At 55.3% G+C, this 19,654-nt stretch overlaps 8 protein-coding genes across 8 annotated transcripts; 5 read left to right on the forward strand and 3 right to left on the reverse strand.

Annotated features, from left to right (window-relative positions):
• The first annotated feature begins 24 nt into the window (after positions 1 to 24).
• Positions 25 to 3,851, forward strand: CDEST_04980 (Putative enhancer of polycomb protein). Its single transcript, XM_062921139.1, has 3 exons — positions 25 to 459; positions 629 to 1,402; positions 1,460 to 3,851. Exons 1-3 carry the CDS (start codon positions 64 to 66, stop codon positions 2,318 to 2,320), a joined length of 2,031 nt encoding a protein of 676 aa, XP_062777190.1. The 5' UTR covers positions 25 to 63; the 3' UTR covers positions 2,321 to 3,851.
• Positions 3,852 to 4,031: 180 nt separating this feature from the next.
• On the forward strand, positions 4,032 to 5,413 carry CDEST_04981 (Putative Gcp-like domain, peptidase M22, Kae1/TsaD family, ATPase, nucleotide binding protein). Its single transcript, XM_062921140.1, has one exon. The coding sequence runs from the start codon at positions 4,243 to 4,245 to the stop codon at positions 5,410 to 5,412; it is 1,170 nt and encodes a 389-aa protein (XP_062777191.1). The 5' UTR covers positions 4,032 to 4,242; the 3' UTR covers position 5,413.
• A 1-nt stretch (position 5,414) lies between these two features.
• CDEST_04982 (Putative AMP-activated kinase, glycogen-binding protein) lies at positions 5,415 to 7,896 on the reverse strand. Its single transcript, XM_062921141.1, has 3 exons — positions 6,449 to 7,896; positions 5,685 to 6,267; positions 5,415 to 5,634 (listed from the first exon to the last, which is right to left on the reverse strand). Exons 1-3 carry the CDS (start codon positions 7,192 to 7,194, stop codon positions 5,590 to 5,592), a joined length of 1,374 nt encoding a protein of 457 aa, XP_062777192.1. The 5' UTR covers positions 7,195 to 7,896; the 3' UTR covers positions 5,415 to 5,589.
• A 316-nt stretch (positions 7,897 to 8,212) lies between these two features.
• On the reverse strand, positions 8,213 to 11,542 carry CDEST_04983 (Putative serine/threonine-protein kinase, active). The gene is made up of 5 exons (XM_062921142.1): positions 11,131 to 11,542; positions 10,993 to 11,074; positions 10,835 to 10,937; positions 10,375 to 10,771; positions 8,213 to 10,322 (listed from the first exon to the last, which is right to left on the reverse strand). Exons 1-5 carry the CDS (start codon positions 11,268 to 11,270, stop codon positions 9,446 to 9,448), a joined length of 1,599 nt encoding a protein of 532 aa, XP_062777193.1. The 5' UTR covers positions 11,271 to 11,542; the 3' UTR covers positions 8,213 to 9,445.
• Positions 8,639 to 9,250, forward strand: CDEST_04984 (uncharacterized protein; the record flags this gene model as incomplete). The annotated part of the gene is made up of 3 exons (XM_062921143.1): positions 8,639 to 8,821; positions 8,882 to 8,896; positions 8,957 to 9,250. The coding sequence occupies 3 exons, from the start codon at positions 8,639 to 8,641 to the stop codon at positions 9,248 to 9,250; spliced, it is 492 nt and encodes a 163-aa protein (XP_062777194.1).
• Positions 11,543 to 12,680: 1,138 nt separating the features above from the next.
• On the forward strand, positions 12,681 to 14,465 carry CDEST_04985 (Putative asparaginase/glutaminase, L-asparaginase, Asparaginase/glutaminase-like superfamily; the record flags this gene model as incomplete). The annotated part of the gene is made up of 2 exons (XM_062921144.1): positions 12,681 to 12,870; positions 13,063 to 14,465. 2 exons carry the CDS (start codon positions 12,681 to 12,683, stop codon positions 14,463 to 14,465), a joined length of 1,593 nt encoding a protein of 530 aa, XP_062777195.1.
• Positions 14,466 to 15,207: 742 nt separating this feature from the next.
• On the forward strand, positions 15,208 to 16,474 carry CDEST_04986 (uncharacterized protein). Its single transcript, XM_062921145.1, has one exon. The coding sequence runs from the start codon at positions 15,421 to 15,423 to the stop codon at positions 15,985 to 15,987; it is 567 nt and encodes a 188-aa protein (XP_062777196.1). The 5' UTR covers positions 15,208 to 15,420; the 3' UTR covers positions 15,988 to 16,474.
• A 1-nt stretch (position 16,475) lies between these two features.
• Positions 16,476 to 17,545, reverse strand: CDEST_04987 (uncharacterized protein). The gene is made up of 2 exons (XM_062921146.1): positions 17,400 to 17,545; positions 16,476 to 17,343 (listed from the first exon to the last, which is right to left on the reverse strand). Exons 1-2 carry the CDS (start codon positions 17,472 to 17,474, stop codon positions 16,480 to 16,482), a joined length of 939 nt encoding a protein of 312 aa, XP_062777197.1. The 5' UTR covers positions 17,475 to 17,545; the 3' UTR covers positions 16,476 to 16,479.
• Between the last annotated feature and the right edge of the window lie 2,109 nt (positions 17,546 to 19,654).

A 19,654-nucleotide genomic window follows, 5' to 3' on the forward strand; every position in this document is an offset into this window, starting at 1 on the left:
AGGTCCGATCCGGCTACTGGTCCGAGCGCCTCAAAGGTACCTCCTCAGCGCAATCGCTACTGCATGGTACTTACCGACACGACTCCAAAACGAAAAGTCCGACTGGCACCAGGAAAAGTTTTCGCGCGAGAACAATCTCAACGTCACCTCATCAAGCAGCGACAGTTCGACCATCAAAGCAAACCCAACAACGTTGATTTTTATCCCTCCAGACTGCAAAAGTCGACGTCGAACAACCCCCTGTATGACTTGATCGACTTTTTTCGCGGATTTTCCGCTGGCTTTCCGCCTTCGACCCCCCCACCCGCCACCATGTCTACTAGGAAAGTCCGAGTCAAGAAGTTGAGCGTCAAGACGCTTCTTCCCGTTCTCAGAGAGGACGATATCGACGCTGCAGAGTACGAATCTTTGACTACCGAAACCCAGATCGCGACCGGTGTCGAGGCAGCCGAGGAAACAGTGAGTCACTTTTCCCTTCCATTTCGCAGCCAGATATCACGTGACCCAACATGTGATATGTCTTGGCGCCCACCTACCCACCCACCTACCTGGCTTATCCACTTCTCACTTGCTGCCCGTTGTCGACCATCGTCAGCGAACCAGCGACATACTGACCTGGCATCCTTAGGAATACCATCTCCAATCCATCTTAAAAGAGGCCGGTACCAGCAATGACCAAGAAATTCCTGTTCCGCCTCCTCAGGAGAGCCAGATCAACTATGATCAACTCTACCCGAGTCACTTCCAGCAGCCCACCTCTTACATCCGTTTCTCGCAAACCGTCGAGGAATGTATAGGAGTTTCCTATGACATGACTACGGAAGACGATGAATTCTTGAGGCAGTACAACTCCACCAAGAAGACCGTGGCTTCCCAGTTGTCGGAAGATGATTTCGAACGCATCATGGAAGTGTTTGAGGAGACTGCCTCCGAACAGACCCCCTTCGCATCAATAGACAACACCGTGGTTGGCTATGACCTGATGGTTCCCTCACTTACCTCGCTCGGTGGCAACAAGCTCATGGGACATGCCAAGCATGTGTATGAGCACTGGAAGTCGCGTCGGCAAGCGCTTAGCAACAAACCCATCCACCCTAGCGTCAGGTTTGAGACGCACCAGGAGAGTGATGAGGCCGATCCTTATGTCTGCTTCAGACGTCGCGAGGCCAGACAGACGCGCAAGACTAGGCAGAGAGATGTCCAGAGCGCCGAGAAACTCAAGCGACTTCGCAGAGAACTTGAGGACGGACGCCAACTCATCATCCAGTCCTATGAGCGTGAGATGCTCAAACGTGAACTCCTCACCTTTGACCGCGCCATTTTCGAGCAGAGGGCCAAGCTTAAGGAGATGAAGGTCAAGCTCGGTATCAAAACCGAAGACGAAGACCTCATCAACCACAAGGTATACAGTGCCCCCCACGTCCCAAAGATCCGGGAACTGATGCTGACGGGAGCACAGCCTCCAAAGAAGAAGCCTGCAGAAGCGCCTGCTCTGCAAAAGCCGCCTGGAAACCATCTCCGCATTGCCGTGCGTCCAGATGGTCGGTCCATGGAGGCAGATCTATTGCAGTTGGCGGATAAGCTCGCTGAAAAGGAGAATGAGTTGCGGGCAGATGTTGAAAGCAAGGTCCACAACCACAGAAAGTGGAACCAAAACCATGTGGACCTCACCCGAGATCCCTTGTCCCCGGTCAAGGAACAGGGTATGGAGGCCAGCTTCCGACCCGCTAAGACTCAGTACCTCATGACGCCTCCCGCTTCCACATCATCGGAGTCGGATGCCATGGATGTCGATGATGAGACAGAGCCGATTGTCGATAGAAACAACATGCCGCTGTTCCAGTTCAAAGCGGGCGGTAAGGAGAAGCCTTCCTGTAGCCAGCCAGCGTTCCGTCGCCGTATTGGACGGCTGGGTCGTTTGTGGATCGACCGTCGGGGAATGACAACGCCCCCGAGGGTGGAGGGTGAGGAGTATAGCGACCGATGGAAGTATGACCAGGACGACGAGGACGAGACGCCGGTGTACGAGGTCGACCCGTACGACACTCGGGCGTTAAAGTTCCGGGCCACCATCCCGTTGTCGCAGTACGTCTACCAGCGTCGGCAACTCCCACCTGAGGGTCTGGTCAATGGTCCGGTACCCCCACAAGCAGCTGGCAGCAGACCGGCACTGCCGCAGCCTCCGACGCCGCAGGCTCAAGTCGCACTGCAGCAACAACAGCAATTGCTGCAGCAGCAGCAGCAGCAGCAGCAGCAACGGCACCCATCGCAGTCGTCACCACCAGCTCAAGCCGCGCCAGCTCAAGCCGCCCCCTCATGAGATATGGACAAGTCGTCGAGACGCGAATCTCTACTCCTCATCCCCGGATGATGTGTTGTATACCCCCCCGCATGGTGTTTGGTTGTCTTTTGATTTTGTACAGAGGGCCTGGTGGCAGGCAGGACGGTCGGGTCGGCGCGGCGCGGCGTTTTCGGGTTGTGGCGATTCCCATGTAAAGTATATAAATGTAAAGGAAGCATGGCGACGAGGAGTTGGGGAGGCGATCTGCCAAGACCAGTGCATTAGGCGAAAAAGATAAATTCCCCACCACAATGAACAAGATCAATAATTACATTGGGTGCTTGAGGTCTTTCTTGTCTTTGTGTATAGGTGATGTGTTTGTGTCGATGTGGGGAGAGACTCTGGTTTGTCATGCGCGTTTTCTTGATGCTTTTGGAGGTCACGCTCGGAGTCGACCTTGACCTGGCCGCGAGGCCTCGTGCCGTGTTTCTGGGCCCTACTCAAGGCCTCGGAGATGTTGACGGACGCCCAGGACCTGCGTGCTTGCGTACAATTTGTCCATAGATGTATGGGTGGTTGGGTTAGAAGCGTCTGGTGACTTGGTATGCGTCAGCTTGCGGTGGTGCCGAACGAGGAGATGGGTTGTAAAGTGACTCGGGGAGTTTGCGACGAGCGGGTGGTCTGGCGCGGCATTATGCCGGCCATGGTGACGAAACCGCTGGTCGAACTCGTGCCGACTCTCGAGAAGCACTCTTGCTTAAGAGAAAGAAAAAAGTGTGAGGATGAGAGAGAAAGTCGCTGAGGGACCCAGAAGGCCTGGATATGTTGTGAGAAGGCAGGAGAGCAGAAACTCCGGTCGTGGTGAGGTGTCAGCAGACATGACCTTTGTCTGTTCCGAGCACCCAATTCGGCAGATCTGTGCCCGCAGATCCCTTCGGCGATCAGATGTAGGAGGGCGCATAGCCCAAGCGAGAACTCGGCAGCGATGGCATCCGCCAAAGAGAGAATAGGAGACTGGAAAGGAACCATGAGCATTCGACCTAAAAGACAGGAGTGAAGAAGGGTAGGGTATTGACGAGGAGTAAGTAGGTTGGGCAAAAGTAGGTAGCAGAGAAAGAATTGTGTTTGTGAAGAGGAGTCCACTTCTTGTCGAGGCTTGCCGGGTGGTGGGTGTGGGGATAATTGCGCTGGACCTCTTTGTGTGGCCCAGTTACCTACTCGCTGTTCGGGTGGCTCCAAACTCTCGCCGAAAGGACGAATGAACTCTCTGGTCGTCCAGTCCGGAGAAGATTGACCAATTTATTGAGGCTATACTTAGGCGGGGGCGGTCAACTGTCGGAGGTTTGGATTCCTGCAAGAGGAGGTGATGCGGAAGGCGTTTGCTGGGAGGTAAGGCGAAGCAGAGCAGAGTATATGTCAGCCAGCAGAAGAAGGCTGGGCCGGGCCGGGGCTAGGGGTTTCTTGGTCGTTGCGCAACAGGCAGCTGCAAGCCTAGGATAGAACGTTAAGGGTCTTGTGCGGTGGGAAAGACGGGTTGTGGCAGCTGTGCTTTTCTGCATTCTGAGGTGCCATTTGGGGGGCCGGCCGGCCAGGGGACCAGTACCTTGGGAGGTGGGTAGATTACCTACGATTGGAACCCACATGACCCCCGTCCACAAATTGGGAGGGGACATCCCACCAACGACTAATTACCGTTGCTACCCCTCCTACGTCAATAAGTTTTCCTTTTTTTTTTCTTCCTCCTGGTCTTTTTTGACGCCTCGGCCATTGGTCCCTGTTGAAGACAGCCGAGAGACAATTACGACACGACCTCATGAATTGGACTACGTGGCGCCCATACCCATATATTGCTTGCTAGACGATATTCTTGTGGGCAGCTCAAGAAACACTAGGAGGACCGACGTGGAGGTGGGCCAGGTACCACCTACCTACTAAGAGGAGGACTGATCGTGCCCCATCCCATGAGCAACATCACCCAACACCCCCCAAAGAGGCCCCTCGACGCCGACACAACTGCGCAACCGCCGCCACTACCACCGATGACGGTGACTGAATCCCCCTCTAAGCTGACGACAGCAACCATGACTAAAAAGCGTGGCCTCCTCGCCCTCGGCTGCGAAGGCTCCGCCAACAAGCTCGGCATCGGTGTGATGCTCCACAACGGCGCCGAGTCCACCATCCTCTCCAACATCCGGCACACCTTCGTCTCTCCCCCAGGCACGGGCTTCCTGCCCAAGGACACGGCCAAGCACCACCGCGCCCATTTTGTACAGCTTGCCCGCCGCGCTCTCCGCGACGCCGGCGTCGCTCCCGCCGACCTCGACTGCGTCTGCTTCACAAAGGGCCCCGGCATGGGCGCGCCCCTGACATCGGTTGCCGTCGCCGCCCGTACTCTGAGCCTGCTTTGGAACAAGCCCCTCGTCGGCGTCAACCACTGCGTTGGCCACATCGAGATGGGCCGCACCATCACCGGCGCCCAGAACCCCGTCGTGCTGTATGTCAGCGGCGGCAACAGCCAGGTCATCGCCTACGCCGAACAGCGGTACCGCATCTTCGGCGAGACCCTTGACATCGCCGTGGGCAACTGCCTCGACCGCTTCGCCCGCACCCTAGAGATTAGCAACGACCCGGCCCCGGGCTACAACATCGAGCAGCTCGCCAAGCAGGGGAGGCGGCTGCTCGAATTGCCATACGCCGTCAAGGGCATGGACTGCTCGTTCTCGGGCATCTTGGCCTTTGCGGACATCCTAGCGGCGCAGATGAAGGCGGCCCAGGACAAGGGCGAGGACACGTTTACACCGGCGGACCTGTGCTTCTCGCTGCAAGAAACCGTGTTCGCGATGCTGGTTGAGATCACGGAGCGGGCCATGGCCCACGTCGGTAGCAACCAGGTGCTGATTGTTGGCGGCGTTGGCTGCAACGAGCGCCTGCAGGAGATGATGGGCGAGATGGCCAAGGAGAGGGGCGGCAGCGTGTACGCCACCGACGAGAGGTTCTGCATTGACAATGGCATCATGATTGCGCACGCCGGTCTGTTGGCCTACGAGACGGGCTTTAGGACGCCGCTGGAGGACAGTTCGTGCACGCAACGCTTTAGGACAGATGAGGTTCACATTAAATGGAGAGAATAAGATACTCCTTATCGGTCAATACGGCGCATTATGCCAGTTCAATTCCGTTGCCCCATGGCTTTGAGTGGCAAATAACTCCCCAGACCATCATATATCACACCATTTGTAGTGATGCACGGTATATCGTTCGGGTGGCGAAATCCAAGAGGATAGTCGCAACTCCAGGCCTTTCCTTGGCTAATCGTCTGTCGTAGTGGGTTTATATATGATTGTCGTGACGTACTGTTTCTGGTATCAACAATGGACTCAGAAGTAGCAAATGGTCGGCTTACCTTGTTTTTGTAGCGTGTTGTGGCCGAGACCGCCAGAATGTTGTTCTTGATGCTACTGGTTGCAAGGTGGTTAAGAACAGTATGGTTGGGCATGTTAAGAACGCTGTTGTCATCCTTCATGAGCACCGCAGCGTTCAGAATGGGCTTGCCCAAGAAGCCAGGTAAACTGGGGGGAGTCGGCAATTTCTCGATAGCCGTCACCGCGTACTGATATGCCGGCGAGTCCTCGGGCTGGTCGAAATCCACCAGGTACTTGGGTATTTGCTGAAAGTACTGGCTCGGCGATGGCACCTCTCTGCCTCTAGGGGGCTTGGGTTGCTCGTCGGCTTGCGATGCAGACGTTTTGACACCGCCTTTGTCAACGGTGGCTGCCGAGGCGACGCCGTCCTTTCCAGGCTCAACGGGCGCCTTCGCCGGCAGGTCGTCTGCGCTGACTTCAATGAAGTTGACCAAATTGTTTCCAAAATCCACAGTTGTTGGCAAGTCAGGCGAGGTCTGCATTATTCCGTCCACCAGGAACCTAACATGATGTGTACCTGGGAGGATGTGAATCGTCGCCGCAAACACGCCGGGTTGCCCGTCGCTGTTTAACAAGAATTGTCAGCCCAAATTGAAGCCATTCCACCAATCTCAAAATGCAACGCTGCAGATATTGTCCAGCACGGGCAAGTCAGCTCGTGGGGGGGCCTGGGGTCTCAACCGACTGGGGGTCCACGGATGTAACGCAGGCAGCCGAGATCCATGCCGGCGGGAATGAAACTTACACAGGATGTAATCTATGCTTGCGGTTCCATTGGAAGATGGTTCCCGTGACGTAGATCTTGCCTCCTCCCTTACGCCATTCGAGACGTGTCGGCACCGTGGGCCTCGTCTTATCGACAATCAACTCCTCGCCGTCTTCTTCTTCGACAGTGTTTGTGCTCAGCGCCGACGACTTCCTTGTCATGCCATCCTCGAGGGTTTCCACCTCGGCAACGCTGGCATCGTTGGCATCGGCGGGGGCGATAATGGGCGAGCCGGGAGTGTGTATCTCTTCTTCGATGGGGAGCGGCATGCGCGGCGGACGTGTCAGATACGACATGTCGTTCACGCTGCTGTTCCCGACCAAGGCTGGTTCGATCATGTGGGCGGAGTAATGGGACCGGAGGGAGGAAGATTCGGTCGCGGCGGCAGCAGCAGGAACGTCTACGGGCTTGCTAGGCGCATCGCGGACGACGTTCTTGGATTCGGGGGGCTTCGGTTGCGGGGCGGAGTTACTCGAGTTCGACGAGGGAGAGCCGGTGGTGAAGTTGGAAATTGGAATAGCCTGGAGAGGCTTGGGGCCCTTTGTGGCCGTGGAACCTTGTGCCTGGGTGAGGGAGGGCTCGGGCGGGGCAGCGACTCGCTCAGCGGATCGGGGCGGTATGATGTGTTTGGATTCCCTCTTATGGTGTTGGTGGTGGTGCTTGGGTGAGTCCTGTGACGAGACAGGCGTCGCGGGCTTGGACGACGACGAGGGGTTGTTCCCCATTTTGTATTGTTCCTTCTTCGTCAAGATTCGCTCGTTGGGTGGGACACGACGGCCGGCCTGGTCTCGCTGCGTGTGTATGGTCTGGGGGCGGGTGGTTCTGGGACCTGGCCAGACCGAGTCTGGATCGGGTTTTCCTTTTTTTTTCTCCCTCGTTCACCCTCGGGTAATTGACGACGTCCGGCGGACACGGCAGGCGGTGCGGGCTTCGGTAGTAGTGCAGGGAAAGGCGCGAGAGGGGAGCGCTGTCAAGATGAGTGCAAGGCAATGATTCGACGGTAGTTACGATCCGGGGGTAGTCGGGACCCAATCTCCCCACGTCGGGTAGAGTGAGGTAGCTGCGACTGGCCTTCGTGCAAGCCTGGTTAGGTAAGGTGCGATTGCACGACGATAGCAGGCGCGGGGTTTACGACTTTATTGTCGCATCCTCCACGAGACAATGCAGGGCAAAAATGTACGATTGAAAGGGTGATCGGAAGCTGTTGAATTATGCGTGGAAGGGGGGGGGGCAGACAATATGGCGTTGTAGATGGGCTGACGATGTGTCTTTTGGATGAGGTGACAGACAGTGTGCGAGTGCAAGTGGCTCGCCTTTTGGAGATTGGATGAGAGGTCAGTTTAGTTCAACAACGGACTGGAAGTCGAGGTGGGAGATTAGGCTGTGTGTGCGTGGTGCGTGTGGTGTGTACCGCAGTATTTGCAGATAGAACGTGGCCGAAGCCAGATAAGCTGTACCTAAGTGGTACTCCGTATCTATTACTGCGGAACGTGGGGAAACAAGTACCGGTGGGCCTCCGCTTAGCCGATCAGTGGGTGACGAAAGTACGATACCTACACTAGGAATTGTTCATATCCACGATCCATCCCATCTTGGAGGAGCTCTCGGAACCCTGTCTACATTATCAAATGAAATTTTCGACGAGAAAAATAAGCCGTTGATTTCATCACGCTGGCGCTTTGCAATCAATCTGAGCGATGATAAATTGACTCCAGACGATGTCGATGACAAAAAGGGAAATATCTGGCCGATGTCTTTACATGGTCAGTGCGCACGCGCCTTTATGATTGAGTTTAAGTGCAGGCTCGTCTAATATCTATCGAGCTACTCGACATGCTGAAGGCTACTTGCAGGCGTCGAGTCGGCTAGCTCGCGCCTGTCGCTACATTAACCCCTGAAAACCCCAGTAGGCAGGCTGGAATGCACGACATCTAATGCCCATCTTACAAATTAACACGCCGAATCTCAACGTTAATCACCTCCCTTCGGAACCACCGCTTCCATCGATCGACTTCGTTCTCGTCTACTGCAAGCCTGCTCACCCTCTCGCTATGTTCTAACTGGCAGAACGGGACCACCACCTTCATCTCCAGGACAAGCGTGCATCGAGCTGTTCTCTATTATATACCAACACATCATAACGTCACCCTCCTAGCTCCCCATCACGACATGGCGTCGCTGTCGTATGCCTCTGGCGTTTTCGCCATCGCAACCTGGCCTGCGAGGATCGCATGGAAGCCCGTGGCCCTGTTCATCAACACCGCCCTCATCTTGTTATCGCCGCTCATACTCATGGCGTCATATGTCATCGGATGGGGCCAAGCCATCATGGACTTTCTAGCCAGCCTCCAGGTAGGCTTCCTATCTATCCCTTGCAACGTGGTTCATCTACAGCAGCGCTAACGCTCACAGCCCCTCTACACCTTTGTTGGTTCACTCATTGCCCTCCGTAACAGCTGGACGGCTGATTTGCTAACCTCCTCCCAGCTGGCCTGCGGCGCTTGCATTGGCATCGTGGCTGGCCTGACTATGTCTTGCACATCCGGCGTGATCACTACAATCTTCGGCATGCGTGACAACAGGTCGAGATCTTTGCCTCCAACTCCAATGCCTTCAACACCCTCATCGGAGCGACCGGGAACCGGTAAGACGGAAGACTCGTCGTCATACGAGACAGACTGGCATATACTCAACAAGCCACCCCCGAAGAGACGGAGGCGGACGCCGGGGCTCTGGTCGCAGACGATTCACGAGGAGGACGATGACGATTCCGAGATTTGAATATGTAATTCGAAGTCCCTTAGCGTCTACCGTACGCGGCGTGCAAGAGAAGCAATCGTTACTTGGGAATCACTTTGAAAATGCCAGCCCTGCTTAGGAATATGCCTCTCGCCCTCAAACGCCAGTTCTTGTGCTTCGTCGAGCTGCCCGCCCTGCCCTCCGATACTTTAGTATCCTGTGATCAAGAGCGTGATCTCATCTGCGGTACATGTCCCGGTCCCGCTCGCGATCTCTGATCGGTGAGCGACTGCGGCTTCTCGTCCTGCGATCCCAGTCTCTGTCATGCCATCGTTCATCTCTACTGTTGCGATGACGGTCGCGCGGAGGACGTTCTTCCCGATGTCGAGGGGCTTCGTCCCTGTAGCTCGGGATGTAGGTGTCCACGTCGGGCGCCCTACCTCCTCGGCTCCTGGGCCGCCTGTCCCGATCTCTGTCCCGGAAAGCATCGCGGTCCAAAGGGCCGCCGTTAACGTACTCGGGTGGAGGCGGTCTTGGTGGCAAGCCTCTGTCTCGCTGCCAAGCTGGTCTACGCTCGTCCCCGTTGCGGTGGCCACCGGGCATGTTAGGGTGACGGGTTCCGTTCACACTGTTACGGTTGTTGTAAGCGTCGGCGTTGTTGAACCCGGCGTTTGCGCCATGCGCCTCGGGACCCATGCCCACCGTGCCCCCCTTCGGTGCAGGTGGCAGTTTCGCTTGGCGGTCATGGAACTTTCGCCTATCTAGCTCGTGACTGTCCTCAAAGGTCGGGAGATCGCCCGGCTCGGCTGGCATAGGGGCCATTTTGAAGTATGGATGATTGAGGGCGTCGCCAGCGTTGATGCGACTTCTCCAATCGAGTTTGAGGAGCTCCTTCAGCAAAGAAATGGCACCCGTCCCGTGCTCTCTAAATCTGCTAGACAAGCTACCAGGTCGTGGGCGCGGCGCAACAGCTTCGGCGCCCGGAAGCGTGTTAAACAGAGGCATGTTGTCCGGTGTGGGCGATCCCATCAGATCCCAAATGATGTCAAGTTGGTGAGTGTCGCTCTCGCCAGCCAAAATTGGCTTTCCAACAAGCATTTCGCCAAAGACGCAGCTGTCGGATGGGTCAGCATTTCGTAAGCAGGAAACACAGGTTCAAAACTCACCCAACACCCCAGACGTCGATAGCGGTCGTGTATTTCTTCAGATGAAGCAAAAGTTCCGGGGGTCGGTACCATCTAGTGACGACCAAACCAGTATATTCTCTTTTACCCTCACCGGCGCCGTGACCCGGCTTCGGCGTTGGCCCTTCATAGTGTCTCGCCAGACCAAAGTCGGCAATCTGGAGAATGCCCTTGTTATTGATCAAAAGATTGGCGGCCTTCATATCCCTATGCAATATATGGTTTTCGTGCAGGTATCGTAGCCCTTCAAGAAGCTGCAGCATGTAGCATTTGATCTGGGGTTCAGTGAAGTGAACAGAGGGATTATCAAGGAGACCGGATAGATCATGGTCCATGTACGGAGTTGCCATGTACATGATTGGCCGTTTCCGCTTGTCGCCTGTGACAATCCGGGTCAGGAATTGCTGCTGGCGAGACGGGTAGTTGAGCATAAGCGACTTACTAGCTCTCTGAGGGTGCTCCACAGCCATGTCTACGAGCTGTAGGATGTTCTTATGGGAGAGCAACTTCAAAAGTTTGATTTCGCGTAATGCTGTTATCGGGAACTGTCGACCGTCAGTTGATGGCTGGGGAATTTTTGGGGATTGCTACCAAACGTACGCCATCCTTCTCATGATGCATGATGATTTTCTTGAGAGCAACGTGGGCGTTTGTCTTTCGCGATTTCGCGCGATGTACTTCACTGCAGGGTGTTATCAGTATCGTAATTGAGGAAGCGATGGCTCGAAGCGGACCTACCCGAAAGTGCCCTCGCCCAGCTTGCCGAGGAGCTCATAGTCGGTGATTCGCGAGCAACCCTGAAAACTCGCTCTGGGCCGCTGATGCTGCATCGCAAACGTTCGAGGGGAGACGCCTCCGTTAGAAGCACCGGAATCCATGATGGCTGCAAAACGCGGCGAGATGCGCCTGTCGCGTCGGAAATTCGCTTGCTCGATCGAAGCTCTGGTAAGAGATGAGAGTGGCAGCGAGGGGCGCGGCTAAACGGATCGCATTGCTGTTGAGTTGCCGACGTATATTATTGCGGTCGTTCGTGAATTTTTTGCTGAGTGAATGATTCGTTGCACGATAAGGGAGCTGCTGGTGCTGCTGGTTTTCGATTTCGGGTCGCGCCCAGGTCGTTGAAGATGGTTTGGTGTTTGGATGGTGTCTGCGGCAGAATCCTTACCAGGCTCTAGATTGACGATGCCACGGCCTGGGACCCAAAAAAAACGCGGAAAATCCCTGGTCCTGCCTTGCGGGTCATTCCGCTTAGGTACCTACCCAAGTTCCTAGAAGTTGAGTCTCACCTCAAAGATCCATTGAAGGATGGTACGTATCCCCTCCCCCTTGCCCAGTGAAAATGGCAGGTTTGGCTTGGCACTAACACGCGCACCTGCGTCATCGTCCGAAGGTCAACCAACTTCTGCAAGCAACTGTCGCTTTTCGATAGACACAAGTTGAGCAACTGACATAAGTTTGTCCAACCGCCATCTACCTACCTAAGTAGAAGATAGCGAACTTGGTACGACACTGAATGCCGACATTGGTCCTGGCTAGAATACAACTGAACCATCTACATCGTTCAGCTTGGGCCAGCAACTCTTCCCTCCCCCATCGTTGTCTAGACTAGCCACGCCCCGGCTTCTGGAGACGGTCACGCTGCGGCCGTGGTCGTTCTGTTACTTAATTATTACCCCTCCAAAACTCTGCCCGCTATCCGCTATCGGCTTTTGGATTGTCTTTTCCCCACGATGCTCGAGTTGTCGCCCAAATTTCGCAATATCTCTGACTTATCGCGATAAGGTGTCCCTTTGAACGTGGAGGGGCAACCGTTAAATGTTTGCCCACACTCTCAAGTCTTTCCTTATCTGACTCTCGGGCCAAGCACAGGACAGGCGCGCATTAACCCAATGTCAGCTCTAGTCAGTGACAAACAGACCTTCGCCGTTCACCGGACTTGTCCATGTGCCATGTCTACTTGCCATGCCGCAAATGACTTGATTGACTCGCCATCCGTCTCCACTTGCGTGCTTTCATCATCCATCGCTAACCGCTGCTCGTCGCAGTTGGGCAAAATTTACAAAATTTTGCACAACCCGTGACCCTGGCCAACTGTTGTCGCCGTGCTCTCCATACAAAACCTCTTGCCCCTCCATCTTTACCCCGTGCCCCTCAACTTGTGTGTGGAGGCTCTGGTATTATCTGATAAACCCTCAACTTTAACGTCAACTCCTTCTCTGCTTCTCTCCGCCTTTTCCCACCTGTTGAAACTCGACATTGCCAACGCCCAACAACTACTACTACACACAATGGCTTTCGAACCCACCGCCGAGCGGCTCCTGCCGGCATCCAACTACCCGGAATCTCGAGTCCTCATTATAATGACGGGCGGGACCATCTGCATGCAACCAACCGCCGACGGACTTCAACCCATTGGAGGTTTCCTGAAGAATGCCATGGCCCCGCGCCCCTCGTTCAACGACAAGTCGTCGCCTCCAGGTACGTATTTTGAAGGGTGCTATAACCCAGAAGAGATGAGCATATCAGGAACATGAAGCAATAGCTTGGCTTCTCGACATGTCAAGGCTTTATATGCTTTGGACTGGAGAGTTTTTTCTATATTAGAAAGACAATTTTCACAGCCTGCACGAGCCTCCGCTACGTATGCCGGGTTTTACTAACAGCATACAGTTCAGCTTGAGGCCATCAAGGACGGCCAAAAAATAGTGCTCGACAGCTTGAGAACACCGCCAAGTGCCTACTCCCGCCACATTCGCTACGGCGTGTTGGAGTTCAACCCGTTACTTGACTCCAGCTCCATTTCGGCGGAAGGCTGGACCGAGATCGCCCAGACCATCCGAGAGAACTACCGCCTCTTCGACGGTTTTGTTGTTTTGCACGGCACTGACTCTCTGTCGTACACGGCTTCGGCCCTTTCCTTCATGCTTTCTGATCTAGGCAAGCCGGTTATCCTCACTGGCTCTCAGGCCTCCATCTTCGCCCTTCAATCGGACGCCGTCGACAACCTCCTGGGCTCGCTCATCATTGCAGGCACATTTGTCATCCCCGAGGTTGGCCTGTTCTTTCACCACAAGCTGTTTCGTGGCAACAGGACCAGCAAGGTTTCGTCCGCCGCCTTCGAGGCCTTTGCCAGTCCCAACTGCGAGCCTCTGGCCAAGGTCAACGGACTGGGTATCGATGTTAACTGGCCCATCGTGTTGAGACCTACCAGAATCGCCGAGCTTCAGGTCACGAAGCATCTCGATACCGCCCACGTCGCGTGTCTTAGGGTATTCCCCGGCATCCGGCCGGAGATGCTCGACTCGGTCCTGCGCGTTCCCGACCTGCGCGGTCTCATTCTTGAGACCTTCGGCATGGGTAACGCCCCCAGCGGTATCGACGGCAGCTTGACCAAGGTCATCAAAGCGGCCGTCGATCGCGGCGTCATCGTCGTCAACGTCAGCCAGTGCATGAGCGGTTTCGTCTCGCCCGTCTACGGCCCCGGAACGGAACTCGGTCGCGCTGGCGTCATTTTCGGCCTCGACCTCACCGCCGAGGCGGCTCTCACCAAGTTATCGTATCTGCTGGCCATTCCGAAACTTTCGCCTGCCGAGGTCAGCGCGCGAATGTCGCAGTCGCTGCGCGGCGAAATGACCGAAATGGCACTCCCGGTATTTTCGCATCCATCTGGCTCACTCGACTCGGTCGTAGCCCGGCTAACGGCGTCAGAATCGGCATTTACCGTCCTCGGTTACGCCATACGAAACGGCGATGTCCGGACGGTGAAGGAGATCCTGGACAGCGACGCGCAGCGCGAGCTCCTGAAGATGGCTGACTACGCCGGCAACACTGTCGTTCACCTGGCCGCCGTCGGGCCCGATATCGAGATTCTGCGCGAGCTACTGACGAGGGGCGCCAGCGTGCATGCGCGGAACCGCGCCAACAACACACCGCTTTACCTCGCTGAGAAGACTGGCAAGGAGGAGTGCGTGCGCCTGTTAAAGGAGACGGGAGCGCATTTGTGGCAGGAAGAGGAGGCTATTCTGGGTTCTGTTCACGCATCTGCACCTGCATCTGGAGGAGTTCAAAAGTAGGAAACCTAAAATTTGTCATTTGGTCATGAGTATTTGTAGGCGTTTCGAAGGATCAATGTTTGGAGGCCAAATTTCAAGGATGATAGCCAAACAATGCGATAAGCAAGCGTCTCTAAACTGAGGCCTCTTCGCTTTTGAGCGAGCTCTTTTCTTGCGCAGTCCTAAGGGCAAACCTCCTCTAACATAAGAAATACAGATATCGCAGGGCTCTATGCATTTGAGTATATGACTTTGAGGAACACTCATCTTCGTGCATTTGTTTTAGACCTTGTCGCAATTGGTGATCTTCTCATTCGAAGGGGTGGGCTTGAAGTCGAAATGGTACGAACCCTGGAAGGGTAAAAATTAGGATCAACATTGTTAGCGCGTTATGGTTGTATATTCATGCTGTGTTATCTCTTTGGTGAATGTGAATCTCAGTTGCTCTAGATTTTGTCCATCACCCCAAGACGTTGACTATGCCATCGCTTGTCCTGCTTGGCGAAAGAGGTCTTGCCTTTCATCTCGACCATAAAGTCGCATGCCCGAAGAAAACATCAACATGTTAAGTATTGGCCAACACAACAATCCATAATTTGCCTGGTTGCTGTGTGCGTTGTGAAGGTTGTCAGTACGCGCCGTGGAAGACGGCTCTCACTGTTTCTGGGAATTCTCGGAGGGTCGCCCGGATCGGCCCCACTTTCATTCGGCGCTGTTTAGCGCGACACAAAATTTTGGGAAACACTCTCATCTGCAACCGCAATCGATTGTTTCCCCTTCGTCATTGACTCGACACCACCCAGACGCCGACATCACCTACTACCCTGCGCTCGACACCCGCATGAGTGTCTGAACAGCCAGAACAGAGAGAAGCACCGAGACTCGATCCTCGATCATCCTCGGCGGAATACCTGCCCTTCTCAACCCTCGTCAAACCCCAGCCGACCGAACATCGCAGCTCTCTAAACCACCAAAGATGTCCGGCTCAACACAGCCCGCGGGATCCTCCCCGGCCCTCCCGCAGACACCTCCCCTCGTTCACAACACGGCCATTGCGGCGTCGATAATCTGCCCGCTCATTATGCTGATCCCACCGCGACGCATCGATTGGCGCTTCTTCATGCTTACGACGGGCTTCTCGGCCTCGACGAACCAGCTCGCCTACGACTGGACGGGCCAGTCCATCTACCAGCGCGTGCAGTCGCGCTTCGCGCGCATGTTCCCCACGGCCCTGCCCGAGCAGGCCCAACGAACCAAGCAGCTCCTCCGCGAGGAGCGCATGCGCCGCGAGGGGCTGACGGAGGAGCAGATGCGCGCCATTGAGTACAAGAAGCGTAACCTCGCGCAGCGGCTCTGGTACGGCAGCGAGCCCGAGGACTGGGACGCCAAGAGAGGCGCCGAGCATGCCAAGGCGCTGGCGGAGGGCAAGGGGTTGGGCGACTTGATCGTGGAGCAGGTTTCCGAGGTCTGGAGCAGTGCGAAGAAGGAGGAAGGCAAAGAGGGCAGAGAGGTCAAGGATGACAGCGGCGATAAGAAGGCCTGAGTGGGTCGACGGCAGCAATGCATCAATTAACGTGTAGGATTATTGAAATAGGGACCAGGAGCTGGCGTCAGTTCGTTATTTTGGTGGTGGTGGCGGCTCAATCCACATTTACACCTGGCGTTCAGGATGAGCTGGGGAGGCATCTCTGGTTCGGTGGCCATCTCCCCTAGACATACTGTACATTACTGTTTAGCCAAGCAATGTAACAAAAAGCAAGCTCTGAGTGTTTCGGAAAACACCATTGAACCAATAATAAAGTTTTATACCACGAGCTGCCAGACGCTTATGCCCGTTTGCTGCTTGACGCTCTCCTTCTTGTTTTCATTCCCCTCCCATATGTTACCCGCTAGACGCCAACATGCATATTTTTACCATTTCCCTCCGCCTTTCCTCCTATTATGTACACACACATGCCCATCCTTACTCCTCACGACGCCTTCTTCCTCCCGGTTGTCGGCTGACCGTCGAGCCGCAGGTCTCCCAGCTTCACTCCTAGCTGCGTTGCTGCCGAGCTCTTAGGGCCTCTTTTTGTTTCTGCTTCTTTATCTGCTTATGCTTCTCGTAATTGTTGGCGTTGCGTCCTGTGAGAAGCTTACCCTTTGCTATGGACTCGGCTTTCTTGGCCGCCTTCTTGGCTGCGCGCGCCTCGATCCTTTCGTCAAACTGTGCCGTCCACGTCGCCAGGAGGCTGTCCACCTCGGCTCGGCGCTCGTCAGAGTCAGATGCGAGGCCGAGCTCCTTCTTGATCGCTAGGCGCCGGTTCTCGATCTGCATCAACCTTCGCCGTGCGGCACGGTTGAGACCCTGGTGCTGTGGGTCGACGCCGCTGACCGAGCTGGGCGCGTTCGATGTGCTGTCACCAGCCACGGATGCGTTTGCGGGTTCGACTTTGCTGCGCGTCGCGTCAATCACGAAGGGAAGCGGCTCGGCTTCCACCGCAGAAGCCGGAGCGGGCGCGACGGCGGGCTCGCCAGATATCTCCACTTCTGCCGCCGGTGTCTGTTCGGCTTTCTCTTCAGCCGTCTTTTTGATCTCGCCTTCGACCTTCTCTTCAGCCTTGTCTCCAACGACTTCCTCAATTTTTTCGGTCTTCACAGGACTCTTCCTCTCCGTCTTCTTTCTTCTCGACCTCCTATCCTGACCGTTCGTCGTGGGCGACGCTGGCCGGGAATCCGGATTCGGCGTGCTGGCCATGGAAGAAATCTGAGACGCCCCCGGTGCCGCAAGCTCCTCTCGTCTTTGCTTTCTACGCAAAGCCCGTTCGGCGCGTGCGATGGCCGCAGCCTGCTTCTTTTCGGCGGGGGTCGGCGGGACGTCTAAGTCCATGGCGTCAGTCGATTTCACGACAGCGTTCTGCTTTTTGGTGGGGTTAGAATGGCGGGCGGTAGAGGGACCCGGGGAGTCAGGCGAACCGTGGGTGCATTGAGCTTGGCGCCACCGTCCTCCATGTCGGAGTCGGAATCAGCCTCGTAGGTTTTCTTGCCCATGGTGACAATTGACCTGTGTAGATTGTGTTTGTTTGTTCTTCTGTGTGTGGTTCCGTCACACGATGAAGAAACTCTGACATGCGACCCTTAGCTAATTAAAGCTACCCTCAAGCGAAGGAGAAAAAAAATGTCATGGTTGCTTCGGTCAGGGGTCTTTTTCTAATCTTATCACCACGTGATTGGAGCTCCCAAGACGTAACGGTCGCCACGAAGACTGTCTTCAAGGTTGTCGCGGAACATGTGGAAGGACCCCAGATCTCTGACAGTGCACGGACGGAAGACTTTAGTCCGAGCCTCCGGCATCTTGGGTAGGGCTGTTCAGGGGCTCCAAGCAATGCTACAAAGCACCTGTCTCAAGGCTAGGAAGTTGTTGTCAGCTCCATAGCTGTCTTCCATGCATATCAGGAGCTCGTGGAAGGACCAACAAGAAGTGAAAGACGCATGTGTTGTCCAGAATACGTCATTGTACTGGCTCGGATATTTTCTTGTGTCTCGTTCTTGTAGTGGAGGTTCACGACACGAGCGGCTAGCAGGTTGTGAGTAGCTGACAGCTGAGCCACCATTTGTCGTCAGTGCTCCGGGCCTGCAGTCGTCGGTGGGATGCGGCCCATGCATGGTGTGGTGTGATCTGATGCCTAACAGAACTTCCGACTGGGTGTCGTCGACGAAGGCTTCTCAGCTCGGAGGCAGATTGACGGTAACAGTGTCGCTTTACGAGAAGCCTGCTTCGGTATCGCCCTTGACAGGCTCTACCTGGTGCATCTCATAGAGCAGGTGTAGGTGTAGTTTGGAAATATGAGCCAGGTAGTAGGTAAAGTTCACCAAAGGGAGGCTGGCTGGGAGGCGATGGGCACTCCCTGTGGAGCAAGTGTTCTTGGGGATGCAATAAAGCGCTGTCATGGCTTCCACATTCCGATCGGGCATGCCGTTAGGATCCATCAATACGGCATTTGCTACTCCAAGGCCTTTGCTGGGGACCGACCCCGCATACACGAATCTTGCGTTCCTACAAACCAGCTCAAGAGAAAGCCGACGGAGAGTTAAGGCTGAAGGCTGCGTCAGGCGGCCCCCTGTTGAACAGCGGCATAGCAGGTGATGGGATGATAAATGGAATGAACACCTGTTGGTGGTGGTGGTGGTGGTGTTGCTGCCGTAACGCTGTGGAATCGGCGAGGTTGTCCAGGGCCATGGCTCTCCCCGGAGGCTCTACGGAACGAGTTGTCGGGGGCCAGCATGGTGTCGGCAGGCTGCAGGCGCTGCATGCATCGGCAGTAGTCGACGTCGCCTGTAAGCCGGAGGATATTCCATTGTGTGGATGTCGCTGTTGCTCTAGCCTCTGAAGGATTGCATGTAGGAAATACAGAACAGGCTAGTGTATGAAACAGATGACTTGCTCATCGCAGCTGTTGGAGTCGCCGACTGACAGAAAAGACAGAGGCGGCTCGAGAGTCCTCGTTAACCCTCGGAGGAGAACAAAAAGAAGAAAAGATAAAAATCCCAGGTGAGTAAGGTGCAAGCGTTCCATAGAGGAAGGCGCCATGCCGGTTCGGCAGGCTAGTTACGCAACTGTCTGAAACTTGTGGGTCATCATGTTCCAAACATAGCACAACTCGGGATGCAGAGTTGGATGTGGATGCCAGTCGTTGGTCAGCTACAAAGCGCTGCAGCCAAACAGAGACGCTGGAGAGCACCGTGTGGATTCTCCCTTCTGGCCTCAAGGCTTCGCGACTTCGCCAGCACAGCGAAGCTGTGATCAACGCTACCTTTCCTGGTGTACGGTGTACTTCAAACCTGCCTAGGCAGGTAGTCTCCAATGTTTTCGAGTCACCCTCCTCACGTTCAAGTTTTGGCGGGGAAGACGACTCAGCAGAGGAGGCTGGGCTGGCAACGCTGACACAGCCTCAAAGCCGGGACTACTGCAAGCCTACTGCACCCTGCTCAGACTCCCGTTTGGTGGTGGTTGTGCATGCTCCTCCCACATACTTCCCGTCATTGACATCCACACTGGCACAAGCATTCAAAGGCACCGAGTCTGTGAGGTGGGCAGTGTTTGAGGTTGCCAAAGGTATTCATCCACTCGTACACACACATGCCGGCCACGGGCTGCCAACCCCCAGTCACTTTGGGCTCCCACTTGGCGGCCTGGGCAAGAGAACAAGCGCCGTGGTGTGTACCTTTTA

Source organism: Colletotrichum destructivum, chromosome 3 (genome assembly GCF_034447905.1).
Source record: "Colletotrichum destructivum chromosome 3, complete sequence".
NCBI classification, from domain to species: domain Eukaryota; kingdom Fungi; phylum Ascomycota; class Sordariomycetes; order Glomerellales; family Glomerellaceae; genus Colletotrichum; species Colletotrichum destructivum.